Source organism: Oncorhynchus masou, chromosome 13 (assembly GCF_036934945.1).
Source record: "Oncorhynchus masou masou isolate Uvic2021 chromosome 13, UVic_Omas_1.1, whole genome shotgun sequence".
Taxonomy (NCBI): domain Eukaryota; kingdom Metazoa; phylum Chordata; class Actinopteri; order Salmoniformes; family Salmonidae; genus Oncorhynchus; species Oncorhynchus masou.
In genome coordinates, this window is record NC_088224.1 from 42,361,290 (window position 1) to 42,385,793 (window position 24,504).

Genomic DNA, 24,504 nt, shown 5'->3' on the forward strand with positions numbered 1-24,504 from the left:
AAAGAACCTATGGAGTAGACTATATGCAATTATTACATAATGCCCTAAAAAGCATTTATTCCATATGTCTGGCTCTTGAGTGAGACTTGACTCTTCTCTTCAGCTGGCAATGAAGTCTGGCTGCCGTAACATTCACATGGGAATCTGCCCTGGAGTGCTCCTAACCTTTTCAGTTAATTTAAAGTGCTAAAAGAGCTTTCTTATAAATTGTGTCAAAGCAACCCAGTAGATCTAATTAACAGTGACATGGATTAGGATATAATTAGCAGGCTGGACCACCACATTGTTTCTCCTCAGCGATGCTATGAACGATGAGAGACATAGCCTGCTCTGGGAGAATGTGAATGTGTACTCAAGAATCTGCCCTAGTCTCTATTTTGCAGTATCCAGGCTGAACCCCAGTAATACAGTACAAATCCCACGATAATTGTGTAAAGTAACCGTTCCATAGCTAGAGGTTTATTTACATTATAAAATCTACCTGTAAACATTACGCAACTTCCTTTGGTAGCTCACCTGACCTATTTTATTTCCATAGCAGAGATGCCACACTTCAGACCTTTGCAAAGGCCGTCCATGAGGAAGGCCGTCTGAACAAAACGTGTTTAGTGTTAGGCTATTTATTTAGGGTTTTCTGTTTAATTGAAGAAAACCTTGTTTGGGACGTATGTAGTTATACTCCAATTATGTTTCTTAAGATGTCATTCTTTCTCCTTTTGTTTGGATTACCTGTCTGGAACACCTTTTGTTTCATCTGTTCTTGGACTACTACTCACAGGAAATAAGGGATTCTCATGACAACGTCACCCGTGGCTTGTTTTTCACAGCACATTTCTTAGTGATGGTGATGACATTCTTCATTCTGTCCCTCAGCTGCTGTGACTGCTTGGCTCGTATGTGTCGGAGGACGAAGGAGCTGAAAGCCCGGACAGTGTGGCTGGGCCACCCCGAGAAGTGTGAGGAGAAGTACCCCAAGAACGCCATTAAAAACCAGAAGTACAACTTCTTCACCTTTGTGCCTGGGGTGAGTTTACACACAGTGCTGAATGTTAGCTTATCTATCAGGATGCGCTTTAGACATATTTGAAATGTGTTATTCTAAAGGACGAAGTTAAAACGTATTACGAACGTTTATATTAGATGTGTCATGTACCAATTTATAATAGTTCAGGGTGCATACAATTCCAACATATATTTAGAAAAATGTATAGAAGAACATGCTGTGAAGAAATTGCTGTCATGAACTGAGGTGTAATGTTAAGTTTCCGACAAAGCTCAGATCAACCAAAGCTCAGTTTTATTTACCAAATGGCTTTATGATGAAGAGACTGGTCTTCAGCCAGTGTCATAAAACTGTCTCTCAGAAACATATTCTCATCCATATTGAGCCAAACCCTCTGCTTTTCTCCTACACTTTGAATTATTAAATGGTTTAGCAGTATGAGTCATAAAATGTCAACTGTCTCTCAGAAACATATTCTCATCCATATTGAGCCAAACACTCTGCTTTTCTCCTACACTTTGAATTATTAAATGGTTTAGCAGTACGCTTTATCCTAAAGGTCAAGGAGTTCATTAACTATAGAGCGTCATTCATTGATCCCATTGGCTCTAATAATCTGGGACTGGAAGCAAGCGCTCATCATTGTGATCATTACAAAAAAAAATGAATTTGCCTATCTGTGGGACTATTGGGAGTCTAAATGGGAGACTAGTGTACTCAAAGCATGCGCAGACCAACTGGCAAGTGTCTTCTCTGATGTTTTCAACCTCTCCCTGATCGAGTCTGTAATACCTACATGTTTCAAGCAGACCACCATAGTCCCTGTGCCCAAGGAAGCTGGGGCCAAGCTTCCTGCCATCCATGACCTATATAGTAGACGGTGTCAGAGGAAAGCCCCAAAAATTGTCAGACTCCAGTCACCCAAGTCATTGACTGTTTTCTCTGCTACCGCACGGCAAGCGGTACTGGAGCGCCAAGTCTAGGACCTGTATATAGCCTCGTTATTGTTATTTTATTGTTACTTTTTTATAATTTTCTACTTTAAATATTTTCTTAACTCTTTCTTGAACTGCATTGCTGGTTAAGGTCTTGTAAGTAAGCATTTCATGGTAAGGTCTACTACTCCTGTTGTATTAGGATCATGTGACACAGTTTGATTTGATCTAACCCATCCGGTGTGCTATGACTGTTATCTGCGTTCTTTCTTCAGTGCAGATATTCACTCATTTTCTTATTCTTCTCAGGTTCTCTACCAGCAGTTCAAGTTCTTCCTCAACCTGTACTTTCTAGTGGTGGCCTGCTCCCAGTTCGTGCCATCCCTAAAAATAGGGTACTTGTACACCTACTGGGCACCTCTGGTAAATGTGTTTTTCACTTTTCAGGATTAGTGTGAATGCTTTGTGTAGGCTAACCTTTGTTTTTGAACACACAAACTGACGTTGTCCCAAGTCCTAAATATGAACACACTTGTATTACATCCTGTCAGTACTTGTTATGTGTGTTAAATGTCAACGGTGTGTTTTTATTTCTGCCACCCAGGGCTTTGTGATGGCTGTTACAATGGTACGTGAGGCCGTGGACGAGGTCCGACGGTACCAGCGGGACAAGGAGATGAACTCCCAGCTCTACAGCAAGCTCACAGTGCGAGGTTCATAACAAAACATGTTTCCTCCTCCGTATGGATGAAGATACTACTGTAACTGTTATGGAAATAGCTACTCCTCTGCTCACACTTGATTGGTCACATGATGCTGAATGATATTGTAGTTGTACTTAAGCTTGCCCCATGCAGGGTTCTGCATTCACAGGGTTCTGCATTCTAACGAAAGTCATTCTACTTGCTGTAATTGCATTGATTTCTTTCCAAGACTGCAAACAGTTGTGTGTGTGTGTGTGTGGATATCCTCTAGTGTGATATCCATGACACGGGAGAGGGATGTCAGTTTCACACACAGAATGTGTGTGTGTCTAGTGCAGGGATGGGCAACTTGGGTGGGGGCCACAAAAAGGGGTCTCGTGGGTCTGCATACACACATCCCCCCCACACCTTGCGGGAAAAACATTTTATCGGCCGCCCTCGTGACAGCAATGATAACAGCATTTAAGTTTCCTGATATTCTGCACATTTTGCCATGGGGTGTAGAGAAAATGTTGTTTTTTAAAGCAAGTTCGCTGCAATTCCACATATTTTGCCATAGGATGGAAGCAAATATTTTTAGTTTTTAATATGATAACTGATGATCAGTGGGCCCCACCCCAGTCGGTAATTTGACCATGCTTACTACACGATTAGATAGCTGGCCATTGATGATCAGTGGGCCCCACCCCAGTCGGTAATTCGACCATGCTTAATACACGATTAGATAGCTGGCCACTATACTAACTTACCAATCTAAAAAATATTAGCTGACATGGGCAAATTGAGTGACTGCTGGTTGTGCATCAGCAATCAAATGTTGAAATTGCACGCGTATTTTGTTCTAACTCTCAAGAGCCCCCCCCCCCCCCCCTAAAAAGAAATCCCCCAAAAATGAATGAATTAATGTTTTGTTTGTTGTAATTGGTCCTCGGCCCACAAAAGGAATGCGGGTCGACAGTTTCCCACACCTGGTCTATTGTGTGTGTGTCTCTCTGTCTGTCTCTCTGTCTTTCTGTCTAGTGTGTCTATGTGTCGGAAAGAGGGTATTGAATGGATATAATTGAGAGTGACCTGGTGTGCCCATGTTTTTGTCTATGCCTCAGACCAGGGATCAGAACAGAAGGGTATTACATTTGCATGGGCAAGGTAATCAATCTCTTCAAAGTTGAGGGAGTGAGAAGAAGAGTGATGGAAAAACAGGGTTGTGGTTTTAAGAGTCAGCATCACTTTCAATGACCAAAGATCAATACATGCATTTTATTTCACCTCTGTTTAAACATTCATAGTGTGTCTTATGAGGTAGTCAATCTACAGTCAATGTGTCTGCAAAGGAGCCACTTTAGAGACTGCTTTCTGTGTTTCTGTCTATTTACAGACATTTGATCTTGGTTCTCTTTATTTTTCCCTCAGGTAAAGTTCAAGTGAAGAGTTCTGACATACAAGTTGGAGACCTCATCATAGTTGAAAAGGTGGGTCTCTTATAGCTCTTGTGAGCAATGTTGCAATCCTGTAAATTCACTTTGTTTGAGTATCATATTGCCCTAAGTGATTCATATGACTGGATCACCGTAACTGCCTAGTCAGGGAAGTGACCTTGTTCAATTATTCAGGAATATCCCAGGACTACTGTTACTGCGCTCGCTAACATTTTGACAACCATACTAAGCTCACTTAGTGGCCTTAGTTGACTAGCTAGTTCTCACCTCATCTTTTTCTGTTTTTATCTCATAATGTTTTGTTGCAGAACCAAAGGATCCCTGCAGATATGATATTTCTAAGGACATCAGAGAAGACTGGTGGGTTGTAGGGTCTCAGTGTCTGTAACATGGAATAAACACAACATTCCCAAAGCACAACAAATACCATCAGTGTAATTATACTGAACAAAACTATAAACTCAACATATGACAATTTCAATGATTTTACTGAGTTACAGTTCATATAAGGAAATCAGTCAATTGATATAAATAAATTAGGCTTGAATCAATTGATTTGCACTTGACTGGGCAAGGGAGTGGAGCTAGGCCCAGCCAATCAGAATGCGTTTTTCCCCACAAAAGGGCTTTATTAAAGACAGTAATGCTCCTGAGTTTCATCAGCTGTCTGGGTGGCTGGTCTCAGATGATCCCGCAGGTGAAGAAGCTGGATGTGGAGGTGCTGGGCTGTTGTGGTTTGATATACTGCCATTCTCTAAAATGACATTGGAGGCAATTTATGGTAGAGAAATGATTCCTGCAGTCAGCATGCCAATTGCATGCTCCTGCAAAACTTGAGACAGCTGTGACATTGTGTTGTGACAAAACTGCACATTTTAGTGGCCTTTTATTGTCCCCAGCACAAGGTGCACCTGTGTAATAAACATGCTGTTTAATCAGCTTCTTAATATCCCACACCTGTGAGGTGGATGGATTATCTTGGCTCAGGAGAAATGCTCACTAATAGGGTGTGAACAAATTTGTGCACAACATTTTAGAGAAATAAGCTTTTTGTGCATGAAGAATTTCTGTGATTTAAAAAAAAGTTTTTACATTTTTTTTATTTCAGCTCATGAAACACAGGACCAACACTTTACATTGGGCATTTATAGTGTAGATAATAAAGTTTGACATTAAGACTACAAAGTTATGTAGTCCATATAAATGATTAGGGGAAGGGATTGTTCAATTATAGTAGTGTTATTACATTATCCAGTCAGTAACTTTATGCTTTCCCCTGTCATGTTTATCCTGGCTAATATTTACGGGCAATTTTGGTTATACAATAGAGCAGAGAAAGTAAAGTCATGACAGTTCAAATATCCCACCTTGTCTTTCTATCTAATTCAGCTGTAGCTCACTGAAACAAACCTTTCCTGAAAAGTAAAGTTGAGTTTCATACAACTTTTACTAGAAAAAAGTACTCTAGATTGAATAAAGATATTGGATTTGGGAATGATAAAGATCCGAACAAATTCTTTACATTTATGATAGTGATGAAATGTATTAGATATAAACACATTCCAATTTCGAAAGCATTAGATATTCAAATACAGGACTGCCAAAGCCTGTCCTCAAAGAATTAAATACTGCTTTCTTGTCACATTATAGTAAAGTAGCAGGATTTACCCTAGATCTGGCTCTCTGTCCAGAAAAACACAGATTATAATTTATCGTAGATTTAGGGACTGTCCTGTGACCTATATGTGTAATGAAAAACCCTGCCCACGAAAGTACAGTATTAATCAAAAAGCAATAAAACAAAAAGCATGTCCACCTTTTTGAATAGAACTAATAAAGAAACCTCAACATCAATCCATGATTTTATTATAGATACAGTACTACAGAATGTAATGAGTGAAATGAGCCTTTGACTGGCGATAAGGGACAGTATTGAGCTCAGTGTGGTATTACGGACTCGTCTCATCAGAGGCCTCTGTGTTCTCTACCATCAACTGATTGGCTGGGGAATGGAAACCATATGCCAGACTCCTCCAGTGACTGATGATTTAAATATCAATTAATCAATGGTTCCATCGGGTCTCGGGCTCCTCTCTGAGAGGTATCATGAGAAATAAAGGCTCTGGACATAATTTACATCGATCTCCTATGTGTCAATATGCCCTCGCAGGGAGCACTGATGTCTTTATGCCCTCACAACATCTCAGTGGTGTTATGTGTGCAGAGTCATCATAGCAGCCATGAATCATCCTCGGCGATATGTTTTCCATCATGCTTAACCCCCTGGGCCCATTTAAAGCTGACCTTTAGCCTCTCTGTCAAATAGCCGTCCTCGTCCATCAGTTTCATATAGAATATTACCTCAGATCCATACAGTTCATGACCTCTAAGCATTTGTTAGGCTCTTGTGGACGGCTAAGTGGCTTTCTCATGGCTCTATATTGTGCAGTGCACACATGTTGAAAGCAGACATACTGTAATGGTTTGACCATTAGTACATTGATACTTTCAGGCTAAGAACTGATATTTATAATATGTATACATCTTCTTTCACTGTACTGCATATCTTTCATATTTTAGGTACTGACTAAACCCAAACGTCTCTGATTACACAGTTATTTTTTACGAGGGATTAAAAGCATACCTACTGTAAAACGTTTTGTTTTTCTAGGTTCATGTTTCATCAGGACGGACCAATTAGACGGAGAGACAGACTGGAAGTTGAAAGTTGCTGTTGTTTGCACACAAAGACTACCTGCTCTTGGGGTATGTACATGACCTGTTCACAGTATGTGACTAATATAACTGATAAATGTCATGTTATATTCAGTGATTATATTTTGTTATTAAAAACATTATTGTCAGTATTAGGTTGTTTTTAACGAGGCATGGAAGCCTTATCCTCATGATAGCCAGAATGCCATAGTACACAGTACCTTCTTTCTCTACGATGAGATGATACTAAACACTTCATATTTATGTTTGTTTTTCTGTCACTACTTAATGTGACCACAGAATTCAAGTTTCAGCAAGTCAACTGGACGATTTCCTTACCATATAAGGTTTCCAGTCGATGGGGGATGGCAATCACTTCTTTATTACGTTTTACCCCAATTAAACCCATCCTCCCTACTTATTGTAACAGGATAATTTTTAGAAGGCTGTGGGGTCATTTTAACGTTCAGTGAATTGTGACAAGCTTTTGAGAAGATCCATACAGTTGTTAACCAAATCATATTCTGTCAATTTGATGAGGTCTATTGAGCTGCTTGGTTCTATTTTATTAGTTATATGTCCCATGTGTTATGATTGAATGATCTTTATACAGGGATAACCTTTCACCCAATAACACTTGAGAGTGAATTGAAATTATGTTGGACAGAGCGGGAAAACAACATAATTCAGTATCGCTATTTGACCAGATTACTAATCGAGGTTACAAATTCTAACTTCGGATACACTTTTCTCATAACTTGCTTATGTGGACAAGAGAGTTTTATTTATTTGAACGTTTGATTCGGAACTCCATTCATTTCCTTTTTCATTTCCTATCTTGATGAGACATTATGCTATGTGGTAAGACACTTGCTGCAACTGTGTCTCAGAAAGTGACATAATTCTGCCTCTATTGTGTCTGGCTCTAGAGAGTCTGTATTTCATCTGTGGGAGGCAATTACTGGCAACAGCTCTACACTGGGGCTGAGGAAGATAATCTTCCCCTCCCTGCATGTTCTCACCCTGAGAGCACTATGTGAGCATAACTGAGGGTACCTGGTGCATAGAGGCAACCTGGCTGAATAATTTAATGTTTACAATCAATTCTATTCCACAAGGGGAGGGGGCTGCAGTAAGATCGGCGACAGGTCACACAACTGAAATTGAGCTTTTGCACCTTTATTTACTAGTCAAGTCAGTTAAGGAAAAATTATTATTTACAATAAATGGCTTCCCCGGCCAACCCTAGCAACGCTGGGCCAATTGTGCGCCGCCCTATGGGACTCCCAGTCACGGCCGGTTGTGATACAGCCTGGAATCGAACCAGGATCTGTAGTGACGCATCTAGCACTGAGATGCAGTGCCTTAGACCCCACTCGGGAGCCCCCAACTTGATACAGTTTTTAAGGGAGTTGGGATAATAGAAGAGAGTAAGGGAGTGTCTGTACTGTATGTGTGTTTGCAGTTACATATTTTTTATGTTTTGGGTTGTTTTTTACTGTGTCACACACACACACACACACACACACACACACACACTACTTTTCGCTGACATGATAATCGCATCCTTTTATAGCAGGTGTTATCTTTGGCAAGCCTCACAGGTTTCTTCAACTCCTGACACTTTGATACTCTCTGGGAGAGTTAGGAAGGCTTTTTATGAAGGGAAATATTTACTTGATTACTTTATTCAGGTCATTTCTACCCCTCTCTCAGGACCTCTTTTCCATCAATGCTTATGTCTATGCCCAGAAGCCTCAGCTGGACATCCACAGTTTTGAGGGAAACTTCACAAGGGTAAGTGGCTCACTGACATCATACTGTCAAACAAATGTGAAAGGTACATGACATGAACACAAAAATAAACAACACAAAAAATACACAAAAAATAGGATCAACATCACAAAGGGATATACCACGTTGACAAATGGCAACAATAAAGAATAGTGTGAGCAGCAGCAGCAGTATCTCCAGGAGGCATGGTGCTGAGTGCTGACATCACAGGAAGGTCCTCCCTGCTCTCCTCCATCCGTCCCCTCACTTATTTTATTTTATTAATAGCAGATTAGTGCAGCCCCCAGAGAGAGTAGAGCCCCAACACAGAGGGGCTTTGTGTATCGCCTTCACTCTTGGCGCCACACCAGGCTTAGTGAGCGAGCACTTCCTCTGCTCATTCATCCTCCGCGGCCTTCCTTTGCATAACGTGTACTTTAGGTCCCGGCCATTCCCACTGACCCCCTTCAACTAAACGTACCTATTTATGAGGCTTTCCTTCCTCAAGACGGATATGAAGCTTTGTTTCTTTCAGTGTTCCCTACTTCAACATTCAGTGGTCAGACTCTGAGAACGATGTGGGAAATTATGTCAATGTCAGAGTGGGCAAGCATTCAACCAACCTGCCATTTTTTATTTTTCATGCACCTTTTCCCCCGTTTTAATGAATTGACCAGATGTGGGCGCTTGGGTATCATAGTTATCATATCAGGCATGCAATTTGAGCTGAAATCGGATCCTCGGCCTCGGCACTCATTCTGACTTGAGCTGTTTTCAGCGTACGTCTTTATTTAAGAGCATCGGGGGTGGGGGTACTACTCTGAATCGAGGCCCTCTGGGGGCTTATGTATCACTGAAATCTCTTCTGCAACCCCACACAGGACTCTTTTAAAGGAGCCTCTTTACCCACTATTGCCACATCTTGTGAAAGTATCGATAAGGGAGTATGTAGCTACAGTATGTAGCTCGGACCCATGGTAGCAGGTGTTTATGGAAATTAATGGTACTGAATGGCAGTCTGGTATTCTGACTGCACCGTCTGAGGATGGGCGGTCAGGTATTACCCTATAAAGTAACCTTTTACTTCTTGAATGTTGAGCGAAGATAAACATCTTTTTGAGTTTTCCCCTCTAGGAAGACGGTGATCCACAAATCCATGAGAGTTTGAGCATTGACCACACCCTTTGGGCCAGCACTATTGTGGCATCTGGTAAGTTAAACCACACAGTTGAGAAGTTTTTTTATGATAGGTTGACTCTTAATTTTCATTTTGCATGCAAAGTTTGCAGTTAAGCTTTATCAAGACATTTCTGATGTGTAGTTGTTTATGACTTGGGATCACATTTTCTGTCCAACCCAATGACTTTTTGTAGTGAGATACAATGATTTGGAAATGGGAGATTTAAATACATTTAAGTTAAATTTGTGAGCTTACAGTGTATAACTTTCTCCTACCTCAGCCTGCTAAGCTTAATTCCCCACACCACAGTTGTCTCAGTAGAAAGTGTTTGACACTTTCTCAGTCATTCTCCACACCATTGATCTGCGGTTTCCCTCTCTCCCTTGGCCTGACCTTGAACACAAAAACACACATCCTTTATTGACCCCCAACCCACCTTTACTTACTCACACACACACCTAACTTAGACCTCTGACATCATTCTTGTAAGGCTTTGTCATTGTCCACCACATAACTCTCCCTGGCTTTCATCAGAAGGACACTCGATAGACTTAGGTCTTTGTCTGGGACTGGTAAAGCACTCCTCAGATCACAGTTTTGCTCTATTAGGTGTGAGAAGTCAAGTTGTGAGAAGTTATTCACATACAGTGGGGCAATTGTGTTTCTGGTGTCCTTTGACAGCTCTTTGGAGTTTGGAGTGTGACTGTTTGAGGTTGTGGACAGGTGTCTTTTATACTGATAACAAGGTCAAACAGGTGCCATTAATACAGGTAACGAGTGGAGGACAGAGGAGCCTCTTAAAGAAGAAATTACATGTCTGTGAGAGCCAGAAATCTTGCTTGTTTGTAGGTGACCAAATACTTATTTTCCACCATAATTTGCAAATAAATTCATTAAAAATCCTACAATGTGATTTTTCTGGATTTTTTTCTTATTTTGTCTGTCATAGTTGAAGTGTACCTATGATGAAAATTTACAGGCCTCTCATCTTTTTAAGTGGGAGAACTTGCACAATTGGTGGCTGACTAAATACTTTTTTGCCCCACTGTATTTAAATGAAATCTTGTCTCTGCCAAAACCATTTGTCGCATTTTTGCCCTTTTATCTTCAGTCAAGGTGATTCATTACATTTGATTTGTTTCCTCACCGAATGTTCTCTCCTAATCTTTCAATAGTTTTCTCTTTACCCTTTTTCTCACCCAGTCGTGTCCTCTCTCTCTTCCTCTTAGCCTTTTTAGTTGGGGGATTGCATGGGCTGTATTTAAGTTTATTAGTGGTCTTGCTCTCTCCCATTTAAGCTCATTTAATATTAATGGCACATTCGTCTTCTGTAATAAGGGTGCCTTAATGAATCTGCAAATAAAGATGGTGGAGTATCGATTGGCTTTTAAGAGCTGCTTCCATGGGAAGTCCGGCCAGGGACCAGGAGCCTAGCACATTAAACATCTGTCTCTGTCTGTGGGGCTACAACCATAGAGCATAGCCGCTCTCTGAGCTTTGCATTGTTTTTTTCTACCTTTTACATATCTAGGTAAGTCAGTTACGAACAAATTCTCAATGACGGCCTAGGAACAGTGGGTTAACTGCCTTGTTCAGGGGTAGAACGACAGATTTTTACCTTGTCAGCTCGGGGATTCGATCTTGCAACCTTTCGGTTACTAGTCCAACGCTCTAACCACTAGGCTACCTGCCGCTCGCTTACTTGACAAAGATGAGTCTGAAATGTGTGTGTGTTCCAGTTAATGAGCAGAATTGCTTTCCTGTCTCTCTGTTTGACAGGCACAGTGATAGGGGTGGTGATCTACACAGGAAAAGAGACCAGGAGTGTACTGAACACGTCCTCGCCCAAGAATAAGGTAAATGTTTTTTTGTGTACAGGCAGAAAGAAGTTGGAGATTTGTGTGTGTTTATATGTGTTTGTTGTATGAACAGATAACCCACCAAATATAACCCCTCTATTTTATTTAAAGGGGTTCTTTGGGCTTTTGGCAATGAGGCCCTTTAACTACTTCCCCAGAGTGAGATGAACTCATTGATACCATTTTTATGTCTCTGCATGTTGTTTGAGGGAAGTTGCTAACTAGTGTTAGCGCAATGCCTGGAAGTCTATAGGTGTCTGCTAGCATGCAAGTAAATACCCATTGCTAACTAGCATTAGCGCAATGACTGGAAGTCTATGGGTCTCTGCTAGCATACTAGTAGATACCCATAGACTTCCAGTCATTGCGCTAACGCTAGTTAGCACTGGCTGTTGAAACTACATCGAACTTCCTTCATACACAAAAATGTTGTCCATGAGTTCATCTGCCTCTGAGGAAGTAGATAAAGGGCCTCATTGCCAAAATCACAAAGTATCCCTTTAAGGCTCCCTTTTATTAAAGATATACAGTAAGCAGCTACAAAAAAACTGAAATGTTGTTATACCATTTATATAAAATTTCAGTGGTGTTAGATTTGTAAGATTATAAGCCTCAAAAGTTTCAAGGCCCGTACAGCATTGAGAACCACAGAACTCCTCTCTCTGTTCCGCTGCCTTTCTCTAATCAGTAATCAATCACTGATGACCTGTCAATTCTAAAGGTCACCCCCATGCTAATTAACCTGGAGGGAAATTAACCAACCCAGGATTTAAATTACATTTTCAGCACAAAGTTAATCCTGCAGAATCCCCATTGAGCGTTTATTCTCCCCAGAACGAGGAGATTAATGAAAACGCGTTTCTAAATATAAGATTTCAAACCCAAGATCTTCAGATTAGATGGACGTGGGTCAACTGATAGAGAGCTATCGATTAGATCCCCTGTCTGGTACTGTTTTGGCAACAGTAGAAGGAAGAATATCTCTGGCATGCACTGACATGTGTACAGAGTTCTTACCTAAAGATCTTTGCCACAACCACACTCTTCTGTGTGAACCTTATTTGTTGGTTGACACTCTCCTCACTATGGACATTTTTTGACACAAGTTCCTTTTAATAAGATCGCTGATGTTGCCGGTCGAACAGCAAGGGCCAGTGTTTTGTGTAAGCTCCGCGGCTGAGAGGAATTCAATATTTCAAGGAGATGTCAGAAGTGCCAATATGGAGACTGAGATTGGGGAGAAAGTCAATACAGTGTGGCTAAAGTCACAAGAAGGTTTTTGCCTCATAATCTATTGTGACACAAGCCAGCACAACGCACTTGATCTGAGTGACAGGACATCAGGTGTAGCTTCTCTCTTTTTATTTTGATGTTGTTAAAACAGAACATCAACATTCTGTGATTTGAGACATTCCCCAACGTCTATTCCTCATTGAACCCTGTACTTATTATTTCCACTGGTGCTTCACAGAGCACATTGGCAGTTACTAGAATGATTAACATGATATACAAAAGGATCCGAAATGCTTTCTCCTGCTGTTTTTGTCTTTTTCCCTTTTCTTTTAAGCACAATCATGTGGAATGTTACTGAATATACTACCTGCTTGTTATTTTTGCCATGGTCTTAGTGTTAGGATTATTTGGCTTTTGCTCAATGAATATGCATGTCTCTTGGCTGTAATTCATCATCAAATTTCACACAAACACAGCCGTGCAGCCAGATTAAATAATTCCTTTCACTTTTAATGGGTTTGGGATGAATGGAGTAAAATATGCACTTTTATTCATTGATAGCATCTTTAGGTTGAGGTAATTGAGTCCTTTCCCCCCCTGACTGAATGAATAGTGACTTCATCTGATCCTCAGCGAGCCTCCGAAAATGAAGGTTGGTCCATTGTTCAGGCAAAAGGGTATCCTTTGCTTTTCAGCCATTAAACTGTGTCCTCTGTCTTAAATTTTTCTTAATTTTAATCTACCAAACCCCCTATTTTTCTCAATAGCTCAAGCATGAACCTTGTAGTGAGGCACTGGGGTGGGGGGGATATTTCTTCCCCCCTCTACAGTGGGGGTTTAACGACAGCAGATAAGTCACTCACTGCTCTCTCAGTGCTCTCAGTTCTCTGGGGAATGGGGCTGGTAGGGGCTTAGCAGCACTGGAATTCACCTGCTTTATATACACCCCCCATCCTCCTATTCCCCCCTTTTCAATCCAAGTTCCTTTATTTAGGGGGAGATGTTATGGTTTGCTGTTTTTGTTTGCATGGTGCGGAGATGAAAGACCTCTGTGTTCGGTGCTTTGCTGCGAGCCCTGCCAGAGAGGGGAAGGGCACTTCTTTTTTTGACATCATTTTCCCACATGCTCCATTGGCTGAGCGATGCACTTGAGAAATAAAAGAAAACTTCGGACCTTTTGAAGGAAAAGCCATTTCAATATGGGAACGTTCTCTTTTTTGGCTTCTTTTTGTGGTATTCAAGGAGGTTTGTGACAATTCAGTTTATGGTTTACCAGGAAGTGCCACCAAGAAACTCATCTCTGCCCAACAACACGGTTTGCATGATAAAAGACTGCAGTGGAGACTTTCGCCTGATTATTCCCGTGTTCTTCACCCTTGACGTAATAAGGTTGAGGAACTCATTATGCTTGGAGGGGATAAAAAAAACATGTCCTCTTGAAAGTGAGACTTAAGGAATGGCTTAAGCATTATTTGCCTATCAGTAACTAGCTTTATAAGTTCATACACTAGAGAACCTGCTGTCTCTATATGAAGGAATACTTCTATATGAATGCCTTTGTTGATCCTACAGCTATTGTCAGCAGTAATCATGCGCCTATGAACCTGAGTTATACTGTTAGTACACAGTAGACTTCAGTGCTATCAGCTCAAACACAACCATCACCGTCATGTCTCTCTCTGATGAGCCGAGCAGTTTAGCAATAAAAACAATCAATAATCCCAGAAAAGTGCAAAAACATTGTCCAGATCAACATATGTATCCTAAGAAACAATTCACTGTATCACAATTCCAGTGGGTCAGAAGTTTACATACACTGCCATTTAAACAGCTTTGAAAATTCCAGAAAATTATGTCATGGATTTAGAAGTTTCTGATGGGCTAATTGACATCATTTGAGTCATTTGGAGGTGTACCTGTGGATGTATTTCAAGGCCTACCTTCAAACGCAGTGCCTCTGCTTGACATCATGGGAAAATCAAAAGAAATCAGCCAAGACCTCAGAAAAAAAATTGTAGACCTCCACAAGTCTGAATCATCCTGGGGAGCAATTTGTGTGTGTGTGTGTGTGTGTGTGTAGGTAAGTAAATAAATAAAACAACAGTAAAAATACATTTCAAAAAAGAGTAGCAAGGCTATATACAGACACCTGTTAGTCAGGCTTATTGAGGTAGTATGTACATGTAGGTATCGTTAAAGTGACTATGCATATATGATGAACAGAGAGTAGCAGAAGCGTAAAAGAGGGGTTGGGGGGGGCTAAACGGGTGACGATTTAGCACTGTCGTTGCACCAAACCTACCCATAAATATCTATGCCTTTCTTTAAAGTCAATACACAATTATTTATTTTTAAACCTGCATATTTAGTTAATATTGCCTGCTAACATGAATTTCTTATAATTAGGGAAATTGTGTCACTTCTCTTTATTTTATTTTAATCCCCCTTTTATTTAACCAGGTAGGCTAGTTGAGAACAAGTTCTCATTTGCAACTGCGACCTGGCCAAGATAAAGCATAGCAATTTGACACACACAACAACAGAGCTACACATGGAATAAACAAAACATACAGTCAATAATACAGTAGAACAAAAGAAAACAAAACGTCTAAATACAGTGAGTGCAAATGGGGTAAGTTAAGGAAATAAATAGGCCATGGTGACGAAGTAATTACAATATCAAATCAAATTTGATTTGTGACATACACATGGTTAGCAGATGTTAATGCGAGTGTAGCGAAATGCTTGTGCTTCTAGTTCCGACAATGCAGTAATAACCAACAAGTAGTCTAACTAACAATTCCAAAACTACTGTCTTATACACACAAGTGTAAGGGGATAAAGAATATGTACATAAAGATATATGAATGAGTGATGGTACAGAGCAGCATAGGCAAGATACAGTAGATGGTATCGAGTACAGTATATACATATGAGATGAGTATGTAAACAAAGTGGCATAGTTAAAGTGGCTAGTGATACATGTATTACATAAAGATGCAGTAGATGATATAGAGTACAGTATATACGTATACATATGAGATGAATAATGTAGGGTATGTAAACATTATATTAGGTAGCATTGTTTAAAGTGGCTAGTGATATATTTACATTTCCCATCAATTCCCATTATTAAAGTGGCTGGAGTTGAGTCAGTGTGTTGGCAGCAGCCACTCAATGTTAGTGGTTTCTGTTTAACAGTCTGATGGCCTTGAGATAGAAGCTGTTTTTCAGTCTCTCGGTCCCAGCTTTGATGCACCTGTACTGACCTCGCCTTCTGGATGATAGCGGGGTGAACAGGCAGTGGCTCGGGTGGTTGATGTCCTTGATGATCTTTATGGCCTTCCTGTAACATCGGGTGGTGTAGGTGTCCTGGAGGGCAGGTAGTTTGCCCCCGGTGATGCATTGTGCAGACCTCACTACCCTCTGGAGAGCCTTACGGTTGAGGGCGGAGCAGTTGCCGTACCAGGCGGTGATACAGCCCGCCAGGAAGCTCTCGATTGTGCATCTGTAGAAGTTTGTGAGTGCTTTTGGTGACAAGCCGAATTTCTTCAGCCTCCTGAGGTTGAAGAGGAGCTGCTGCGCCTTCTTCACGATGCTGTCTGTGTGGGTGGACCAATTCAGTTTGTCTGTGATGTGTATGCCGAGGAACTTAAAACTTGCTACTCTCTCCACTACTGTTCCATCGATGTGGATAGGGGGGTGTTCCCTCTGCTGTTTTCTGAAGTCCACAATCATCTCCTTATTTTTTTGACGTTGAGTGTGAGGTTATTTTCCTGACACCACACTCAGAGGGCCCTCACCTCCTCCCTGTAGGCCGTCTCGTCGATGTTGGTAATCAAGCCTACCACTGTTGTGTCGTCCGCAAACTTGACGATTGAGTTGGAGGCGTGCGTGGCCACGCAGTCATGGGTGAACAGGGAGTACAGGAGAGGGCTCAGAACGCACCCTTGTGGGGCCCCAGTGTTGAGGATCAGCGGGGAGGAGATGTTGTTACCTACCCTCACCACCTGGGGGCGGCCCGTCATGAAGTCCAGTACCCAGTTGCACAGGGCGGGGTCGAGACCCAGGGTCTCGAGCTTGATGACGAGCTTGGAGGGTACTATGGTGTTGAATGCCGAGCTGTAGTCGATGAACAGCATTCTCACATAGGTATTCCTCTTGTCCAGATGGGTTAGGGCAGTGTGCAGTGTGGTTGAGATTGCATCGTCTGTGGACCTATTTTAGCGGTAAGCAAATTGGAGTGGGTCTAGGGTGTCAGGTAGGGTGGAGGTGATATGGTCCTTGACTAGTCTCTCAAAGCACTTCATGATGACGGAAGTGAGTGCTACGGGGCAGTAGTCGTTTAGCTCAGTTACCTTAGCTTTCTTGGGAACAGGAACAATGGTGGCCCTCTTGAAGCATGTGGGAACAGCAGACTGGTATAGGGATTGATTGAATATGTCCGTAAACACACCAGCCAGCTGGTCTGCGCATGCTCTGAGGGCGCGGCTGGGGATGCCGTCTGGGCCTGCAGCCTTGCGAGGGTTAACACGTTTAAATGTTTTACTCACCTCGGCTGCAGTCCGTGATTGACTGTAGACCCTGCCACATGCCTCTTGTGTCTGAGCCGTTGAATTGGGATTCTACTTTGTCTCTGTACTGACGCTTAGCTTGTTTGATAGCCTTACGGAGGGAATAGCTGCATTGTTTGTATTCAGTCATGTTACCAGACATCTTGCCCTGATTGAAAGCAGTGGTTCGCGCTTTCAGTTTCACGCGAATGCTGCCATCAATCCAAGGTTTCTGGTTAGGGAATGTTTTAATCGTTGCTATGGGAACGACATCTTCAACGCACGTTCTAATGAACTCGCACACCGAATCAGCGTATTCGTCAATGCTGTTATTTGACGCAATACGAAACATGTCCCAGTCCACGTGATGGAAGCAGTCTTGGAGTGTGGAGTCAGCTTGGTCGGACCAGCGTTGGACAGACCTCAGCGTGGGAGCTTCTTTTTTTAGCTTTTGTCTGTAGGCAGGTATCAGCAAAATGGAGTTGTGGTCAGCTTTTCCGAAAGGGAGGCGTGGCAGGGCCTTATATGCGTCGTGGAAGTTAGAGTAACAGTGATCCAAGGTTTTTCCGCCCCTGGTTGCGCAATCGATATGCTGATAAAATTTAGGGAGTCTTGTTTTCAGATTAGCCTTGTTAAAATCCCCAACAACAATGAATGCAGCCTCCGGATAAATGGTTTCCAGTTTGCAAAGAGTTAAATAAAGTTCGTTCAGAGCCATCGATGTGTCTGCTTGGGGGGGGATATATACGGCTGTGATTATAATCGAAGAGAATTCTCTTGGTAGATAATGCGGTCTACATTTGATTGTGAGGAATTCTAAATCAGGTGAACAGAAGGATTTGAGTTCCTGTATGTTTCTTTCATCGCACCATGCCTCGTTAGCCATAAGGCATACACCCCCACCCCTCTTCTTACCAGAAAGGTGTTTGTTTCTGTCGGAGCGATGCGTGGAGAAACCCGTTGGCTGCACCGCTTCGGATAGCGTCTCTCCAGTGAGCCATGTTTCCGTGAAGCACAGAACGTTACAGTCTCTGATGTCCCTCTGGAATGCTACCCTTGCTCGGATTTCATCAACCTTGTTGTCAAGAGACTGGACATTGGCAAGAAGAATGCTAGGAAGTGGGGCACGATGTGCCCGTCTCTGTAGTCTGACCAGAAGACCGCCACGTTTCCCTCTTTTTCGGAGTCGTTTTTGGGTCGCTGCATGCGATCCAATACGTTGTCCTGTTTGTAAGGCAGAACACAGGATCCGCGTCGCGAAAAACATATTCTTGGTCGTACTGATGGTGAGTTGACGCTGATCTTATATACAGTAGTTCTTCTCGACTGTATGTAATGAAACCTAAGATGACCTGGGGTACTAATGTAAGAAATAACACGTAAAAAAACAAAAAACTGCATAGTTTCCTAGGAACGCGAAGCGAGGCGGCCATCTCTGTCGGCGCCGGAAGAGCAGTCAGTATTTAAATGGGTGGCAAGAAATGTTAGTCCTAAATATTTCAAAAACAAATAATTCACAAACCCTAACCCTCCAACGAAATGTTGTAATGAATAATGTGTGAATTGAGCAAGTTGACATGACTAAACTGCTTGGAGTAACCCTGGACCATAAACTATCATGGTCAAAACATATTGATATAACAGTAGCTAAGATGGGGAGAAGTATGTCCATAATAAAGTGCTGCTCTCCTTTCTTAACAGCACTATCAACAAGGCAGATCCTACAGGCCCTAGTTTCTACATTCTTAACAGCACTATCAACAAGGCAGATCCTACAGGCCCTAGTTTCTACATTCTTAACAATATCAACAAGGCAGGTCCTACAGGCCCTAGTTTCTACCTTCTTAACAGCACTATCAACAAGGCAGGTCCTATAAGCCCTAGTTTCTACCACCTTCACAACACTATCAACAAGGCAGGTCCTACAGACCATAGTTTCTACCTTCTTAACAACACTATCAGCAAGGCAGGCCTTAGTTTTGTCGCACATGGACTACTGTCCAGTCGTGTCGGGTGCCATAAAGAGGAACTTGGGAAAATTACAATTAGCCCAGAATAGGGCAACACGGCTTGCCCTTAAATGTACATGGAGGGCTAAAGTCAATCTCTCCTGGCTCAACGTAGAGGAGAAATTGACTTCATCACTACTTGTATTTGTGGGAAGTATTGACATGTTGAATGCACCAAGCGGTCTGTTTTTAAACTACTAACACACAGCTCAGACCCTCCTGCATACTTCACAAGACATGCCATCAGAGGTCTCTTCGTAGTCCCCAAGTACAGAACAGAGTCTCGAAGGTGCACAGTGCTATTTAGAACCATGACTACATGGAAATCTGTTCTACATCAAGTAACGCATTCAAGCAGTTAAATCAGATCTTAAAAAACAGATACAAATACACCTTATGGAACAGTGAGGACTGTGAAGACTCACACAGACACACACATGATAACATAAGCATTATACACACACTTACACATGGATTTTGTGTTGCAGATATGTGGTAGTAGAGTAGTGACCTGAGGGTACACAGTTAATGTGTTATGAAATGTAATGTTTTTAATTGTATATAAATGCCATAATATGGCAGGACCCAAGGAACAGTAGCTGCTGTCAATGGGGATCCATAATAAATACATGCATGCATAAAGAGTCAACGAAACCAAGCATATCTAGTCCCAGTCGATGATTTGTCTGTCTTTTTAACCTTTAACCTCTGAACCCTGACCTCTTTCGCCTCAACAGGTGGGTCTGCTGGACCTGGAGCTGAACCGCCTTACCAAGGCTCTGTTCCTGGCTCAGGTTGTCCTGTCTATTGTCATGGTAGCGCTGCAGGGCTTTGTGGGCCCCTGGTTTCGCAACCTGTTCCGCTTCATCGTGCTATTCTCCTACATCATCCCCATCAGGTACAGCACATAGAGGTACACACAGTATAGATAGTGTATCTAACTATGGTACAGCATGGCATCCATTTCACTGCTCTAATTAGTCTTTGACTCTTGTTGGGTAACATTATTATTTTTTGTTTATTAACCCCTCTTCGGAGGACAAATTTCGTTGTTCTTTTTTACAGCTTTTTTGCTACATATACATTTCACATACATGGTACTTTTAAATAAAGCAGTCACATAACTATAATACATTACCAAACATAAGCTCTTTACATTTACATTTAAGTCATTTAGCAGACGCTCTTATCCAGAGCGACTTACAATCTCAGCCACTCTCAGCCCATCCCACCTATCACCATGTGCCATATATTTTTCAGTTGTGCTGTGATGTTTTACATTTTTAACCTTTCTAATCGTATATTATTGGGTTACATTGTTTGAGTAGAATCATGGTAGTTTAATTTTGCTTGCTTAAAACATACACTGCTCACAAAAATAAAGGGAACACTTAAACAACACAATGTAACTCCAAGTCAATCACAATTCTGTGAAATCAAACTGTCCACTTAGGAAGCAACACTGATTGACAATACATTTCACATGCTGTTGTGCAAATGGAATAGACAACAGGTGGAAATTATTGGCAATTAGCAAGACACCCCCAATAAAGGAGTGGTTCTGCAGGTGGTGACTACAGACCACTTCTCAGTTCCTATTCCTCCTGGCTGATGTTTTGGTCATTTTTGAATGCTGGCGGTGCTTTCACTCTAGTGGTAGCATGAGGCGGAGTCTACAACCCACACAAGTGGCTCAGGTAGTGCAGCTCATCCAGGATGGCACATCAATGCCAGCTGTGGCAAGAAGGTTTGCTGTGTCTGTCAGCCATGTGTCCAGAGCATGGAGGCGCTACCAGGAGACAGGCCAGTACATCAGGAGACGTGGAGGCGGCCGTAGGAGGGCAACAACCCAGCAGCAGGACCGCTACCTCCGCCTTTGTGCAAGGAGAAGCACTGCCAGAGCCTTGCAAAATTACCTCCAGCAGGCCACACATGTGCATGTGTCTGCTCAAATGGTCAGAAACAGACTCCATGAGGGTGGTATGATGGCCCGACATCCACAAATGGGGGTTGTGCTTACAGCCCAACACCATGCAGGACATTTGGCATTTGCCAGAGAACACCAAGATTGGCAAATTCGCCACTGGCGCCCTGTGCTCTTCACAGATGAAAGCAGGTTCACACTGAGCACATGTGACAGACGTGACAGTCTGGAGACGCCGTGGAGAACGTTCTGCTGCCTGCAACATCCTCCAGCATGACCGGTTTGGCAGTGGGTCAGTCATGGTGTGGGGTGAAATTTCTTTGGGGGGGCCGCATAGCCCTCCAAGTGCTCGCCAAGAGGTAGCCTGACTGCCATTAGGTACCGAGGTGAGATCCTCAGACCCCTTGTGAGACCATATGCTGGTGCGGTTGGCCCTGGGTTCCTCCTGATGCAAGACAATGCTAGATGTCATGTGGCTGGAGTGTGTCAGCAGTTCCTGCAAGAGGAAGGCATTGATGCTATGGACTGGCCCGCCCGTTCCCCAGACCTGAATCCAATTGAGCACATCTGGGACATCATGTCTCGCTCCATCACCAGGAGTTGGAGGATGCTTTAGTCCAGGTCTGGGAGAGATCCCTCAGGAGACCATCCGCCACCTCATCAGGAGCATGCCCAGGCGTTGTAGGGAGGTCATACAGGCACACGGAGGCCACACACACTACTGAGCCTCATTTTGACTTGTTTTAAGTACATTACATCAAAGTTGGATCAGCCTGTAGTGTGGTTACCCACTTTAATTTTGAGTGTAACTCCAAATCCAGACCTCCATGGGTTGATAAATTTGATTTCCATTGATCATTTTTGTGTGATTTTGTCAGCACATTGAACTATGTAAAGAAAAAAGTATTGAATAAAAATATTTCATTCATTCAGATCTAGGATGTGTTATTTTAGTGTTCCCTTTATTTTTTTGAGCAGTGTATTTTGCTTAACTTCTTGACGCTACCTATCCCGTTAGCGGGATCATTTTCGTCAGCAACCGCTGAATAGCATAGCACAACAGTCAAATAATATTACTAAAAAATATTAATATTCATGAAATCACAAGTGCAATATTGCAAAACACAGCTCAACCTTTTGTTAATCCACCTGTCGTCTCAGATTTTGAAATTATGCTTTACAGCGAAAGCAATCCAAGCATTTGTGCAAGTTTATCGATAGCAAAGCATAACATTACTGTAATTTCCGGACTATAAGCCGCTACTTTATTCCCATACTTTGAACCTCGCGGTTTATACAATGACGCGGCTAATTTATGGATTTTTCCCGCTTTCACAAGATTCAGGCTGCCAAAAAACTGAGCGCCGTCACATAATGTGACGTAAATTGAGCGCACTCAAACTTCCCATCATTCTGATTACGGTAGTAATTTTGTCACCCTCATCATGGCAAAGACACGGAGAAATTCATATGATGCAGCTTTCAAGTTGAAGGCGATCAATCTGGCTGTTGGAAAAGGAAATAGAGCTGCTGCATGGGAGCTTGGCCTTAATTAGTCGATAAGACGTTGGAAACAGCAGCGTGAGGAACTGACTCAGTGCAAAAAGACAACAAAAGCTTTCAGAGGGAAGAAAAGCAGATGGCCCAAAGTATTTGCAGCCACTCGACATCAGTGTAAATCGTGCATTTAAGGTGGCGCTCCTTGTTCAGTGGGAGGCTTGGATGACAAGTGGGGAGAAATCCTTCACTAAAACGGGCCGCAGGCGAATAGCATCTTATGGTCAAGTCTGCCAGTGGGTCCTGACAGCGTGGAGCATTGTCAAAAAATCCACTATCATTAACGGGTTTCGAAAGGCTGGACTGCTGCGTATTGAAGGGGCAGCATGAGCTCAGCAGGGTATTTGCCTCCGGATGAAAGTGACGAGAGCGACAATGAAAATGATCCAACATCGGATGAAGCAATTCTGAGGCTATTCAACTCCGACACCGAAGGAGATGACTTCAGTGGTTTCAGTGCACAGGAGGAGGACGATAGTGACCAATGACTTTCTTGGTAGGCTACTGTTTTAAATTTGTTACAAGACGTGTTTCGTTTAAAGGCTGTGTAAAGTTCATTTGTTTCAATGTATCGGTAGGCACCTGCTGCTTATAGACATGTGCGGCTTATTTATGTACAAAATACATATTTTTTAATAATTCAGTGGGTGCGGTTTATATTCAGGTGCGCTTAATAGTCCAGCAATTACGCTATGTACACTAAGCATTAAGTAGCTAGGTCAAGAAAATCAGAAAAGCAATCAAATTAATCGTTTACCTTTGATCTTCGGATGTATTCACTCACAAGACTCCTAGTTACACAACAAATGTTTCTTTTGTTCCATAAATATTATTTTTATACCCAAAATACCTCCGTTTGTTTGTCGTGTTATGTTCAGAAATCCACAGGAAAGAGCAGTCACAACAACGCAGATGTATATTCCAAATAATATCCATAATGTCCACAAACATGTCAAACGTTTTTTTATAATCAATCCTCAGGTTGTTTTTAAAATATATATTTGATAATATATCAAACGGGTGTTTAGGTTTTTCAAAAACACCGGGAGAAACAAAGCCCCCACCTATCCACTTACGCAATGTGATCTTTCATGCTCATTTTTCAAAATAAAAGCCTGACACTATATCTAAAGACTTGACACCTTAGGGAAGCCATAGAAAAAGGAATCTGGTTGATACCTTCAAATGGAGGCAATATTTTTACAGTTTTGGAAACTTTTGTGTTTTCTATCATAATATGACAATTATATGCATATTCTAGTTTCTGGGGCTGAGAAATAGGCAGTTTCAAATGGGTACGTTTTTTTTAGGCAAAAACAGAAATACTGCCCCCTACACGCAAAAGGTTAACACATATTTGACTTGACCTCTGTTTTATTTGTATCTGCAGCTTGCGTGTCAATCTGGACATGGGGAAGTCGGCCTACGGTTGGATGATCATGAAAGATGAAAACATCCCTGGTACTGTGGTACGGACCAGTACCATTCCCGAGGAGCTGGGCCGCCTGGTGTACCTACTGACTGACAAAACAGGTGACAGGACACATAGCCACTGTGGCATGACCAAATGTAACCATCAGGGATGCAAGCTTGTCGCTTTTCGGCGATATTCACTGTTTTGAT

The 24,504-nt window shown here is 42.1% G+C and overlaps 1 protein-coding gene across 1 annotated transcript in view; it reads left to right on the forward strand.

Annotated features, from left to right (window-relative positions):
- Positions 1-24,504, forward strand: part of atp9b (ATPase phospholipid transporting 9B) — a 55,771-nt gene that overhangs the window by 4,503 nt on the left and 26,764 nt on the right. The window contains exons 3-13 of the mRNA XM_064983929.1: positions 874-1,024; positions 2,248-2,361; positions 2,543-2,651; positions 4,053-4,111; positions 4,387-4,438; positions 6,750-6,844; positions 8,510-8,590; positions 9,701-9,776; positions 11,526-11,602; positions 20,138-20,298; positions 24,272-24,414. Coding sequence (XP_064840001.1) covers positions 874-1,024; positions 2,248-2,361; positions 2,543-2,651; positions 4,053-4,111; positions 4,387-4,438; positions 6,750-6,844; positions 8,510-8,590; positions 9,701-9,776; positions 11,526-11,602; positions 20,138-20,298; positions 24,272-24,414 — 1,118 coding nt within the window. The remainder of the gene's footprint in view (positions 1-873; positions 1,025-2,247; positions 2,362-2,542; positions 2,652-4,052; positions 4,112-4,386; positions 4,439-6,749; positions 6,845-8,509; positions 8,591-9,700; positions 9,777-11,525; positions 11,603-20,137; positions 20,299-24,271; positions 24,415-24,504) is intronic.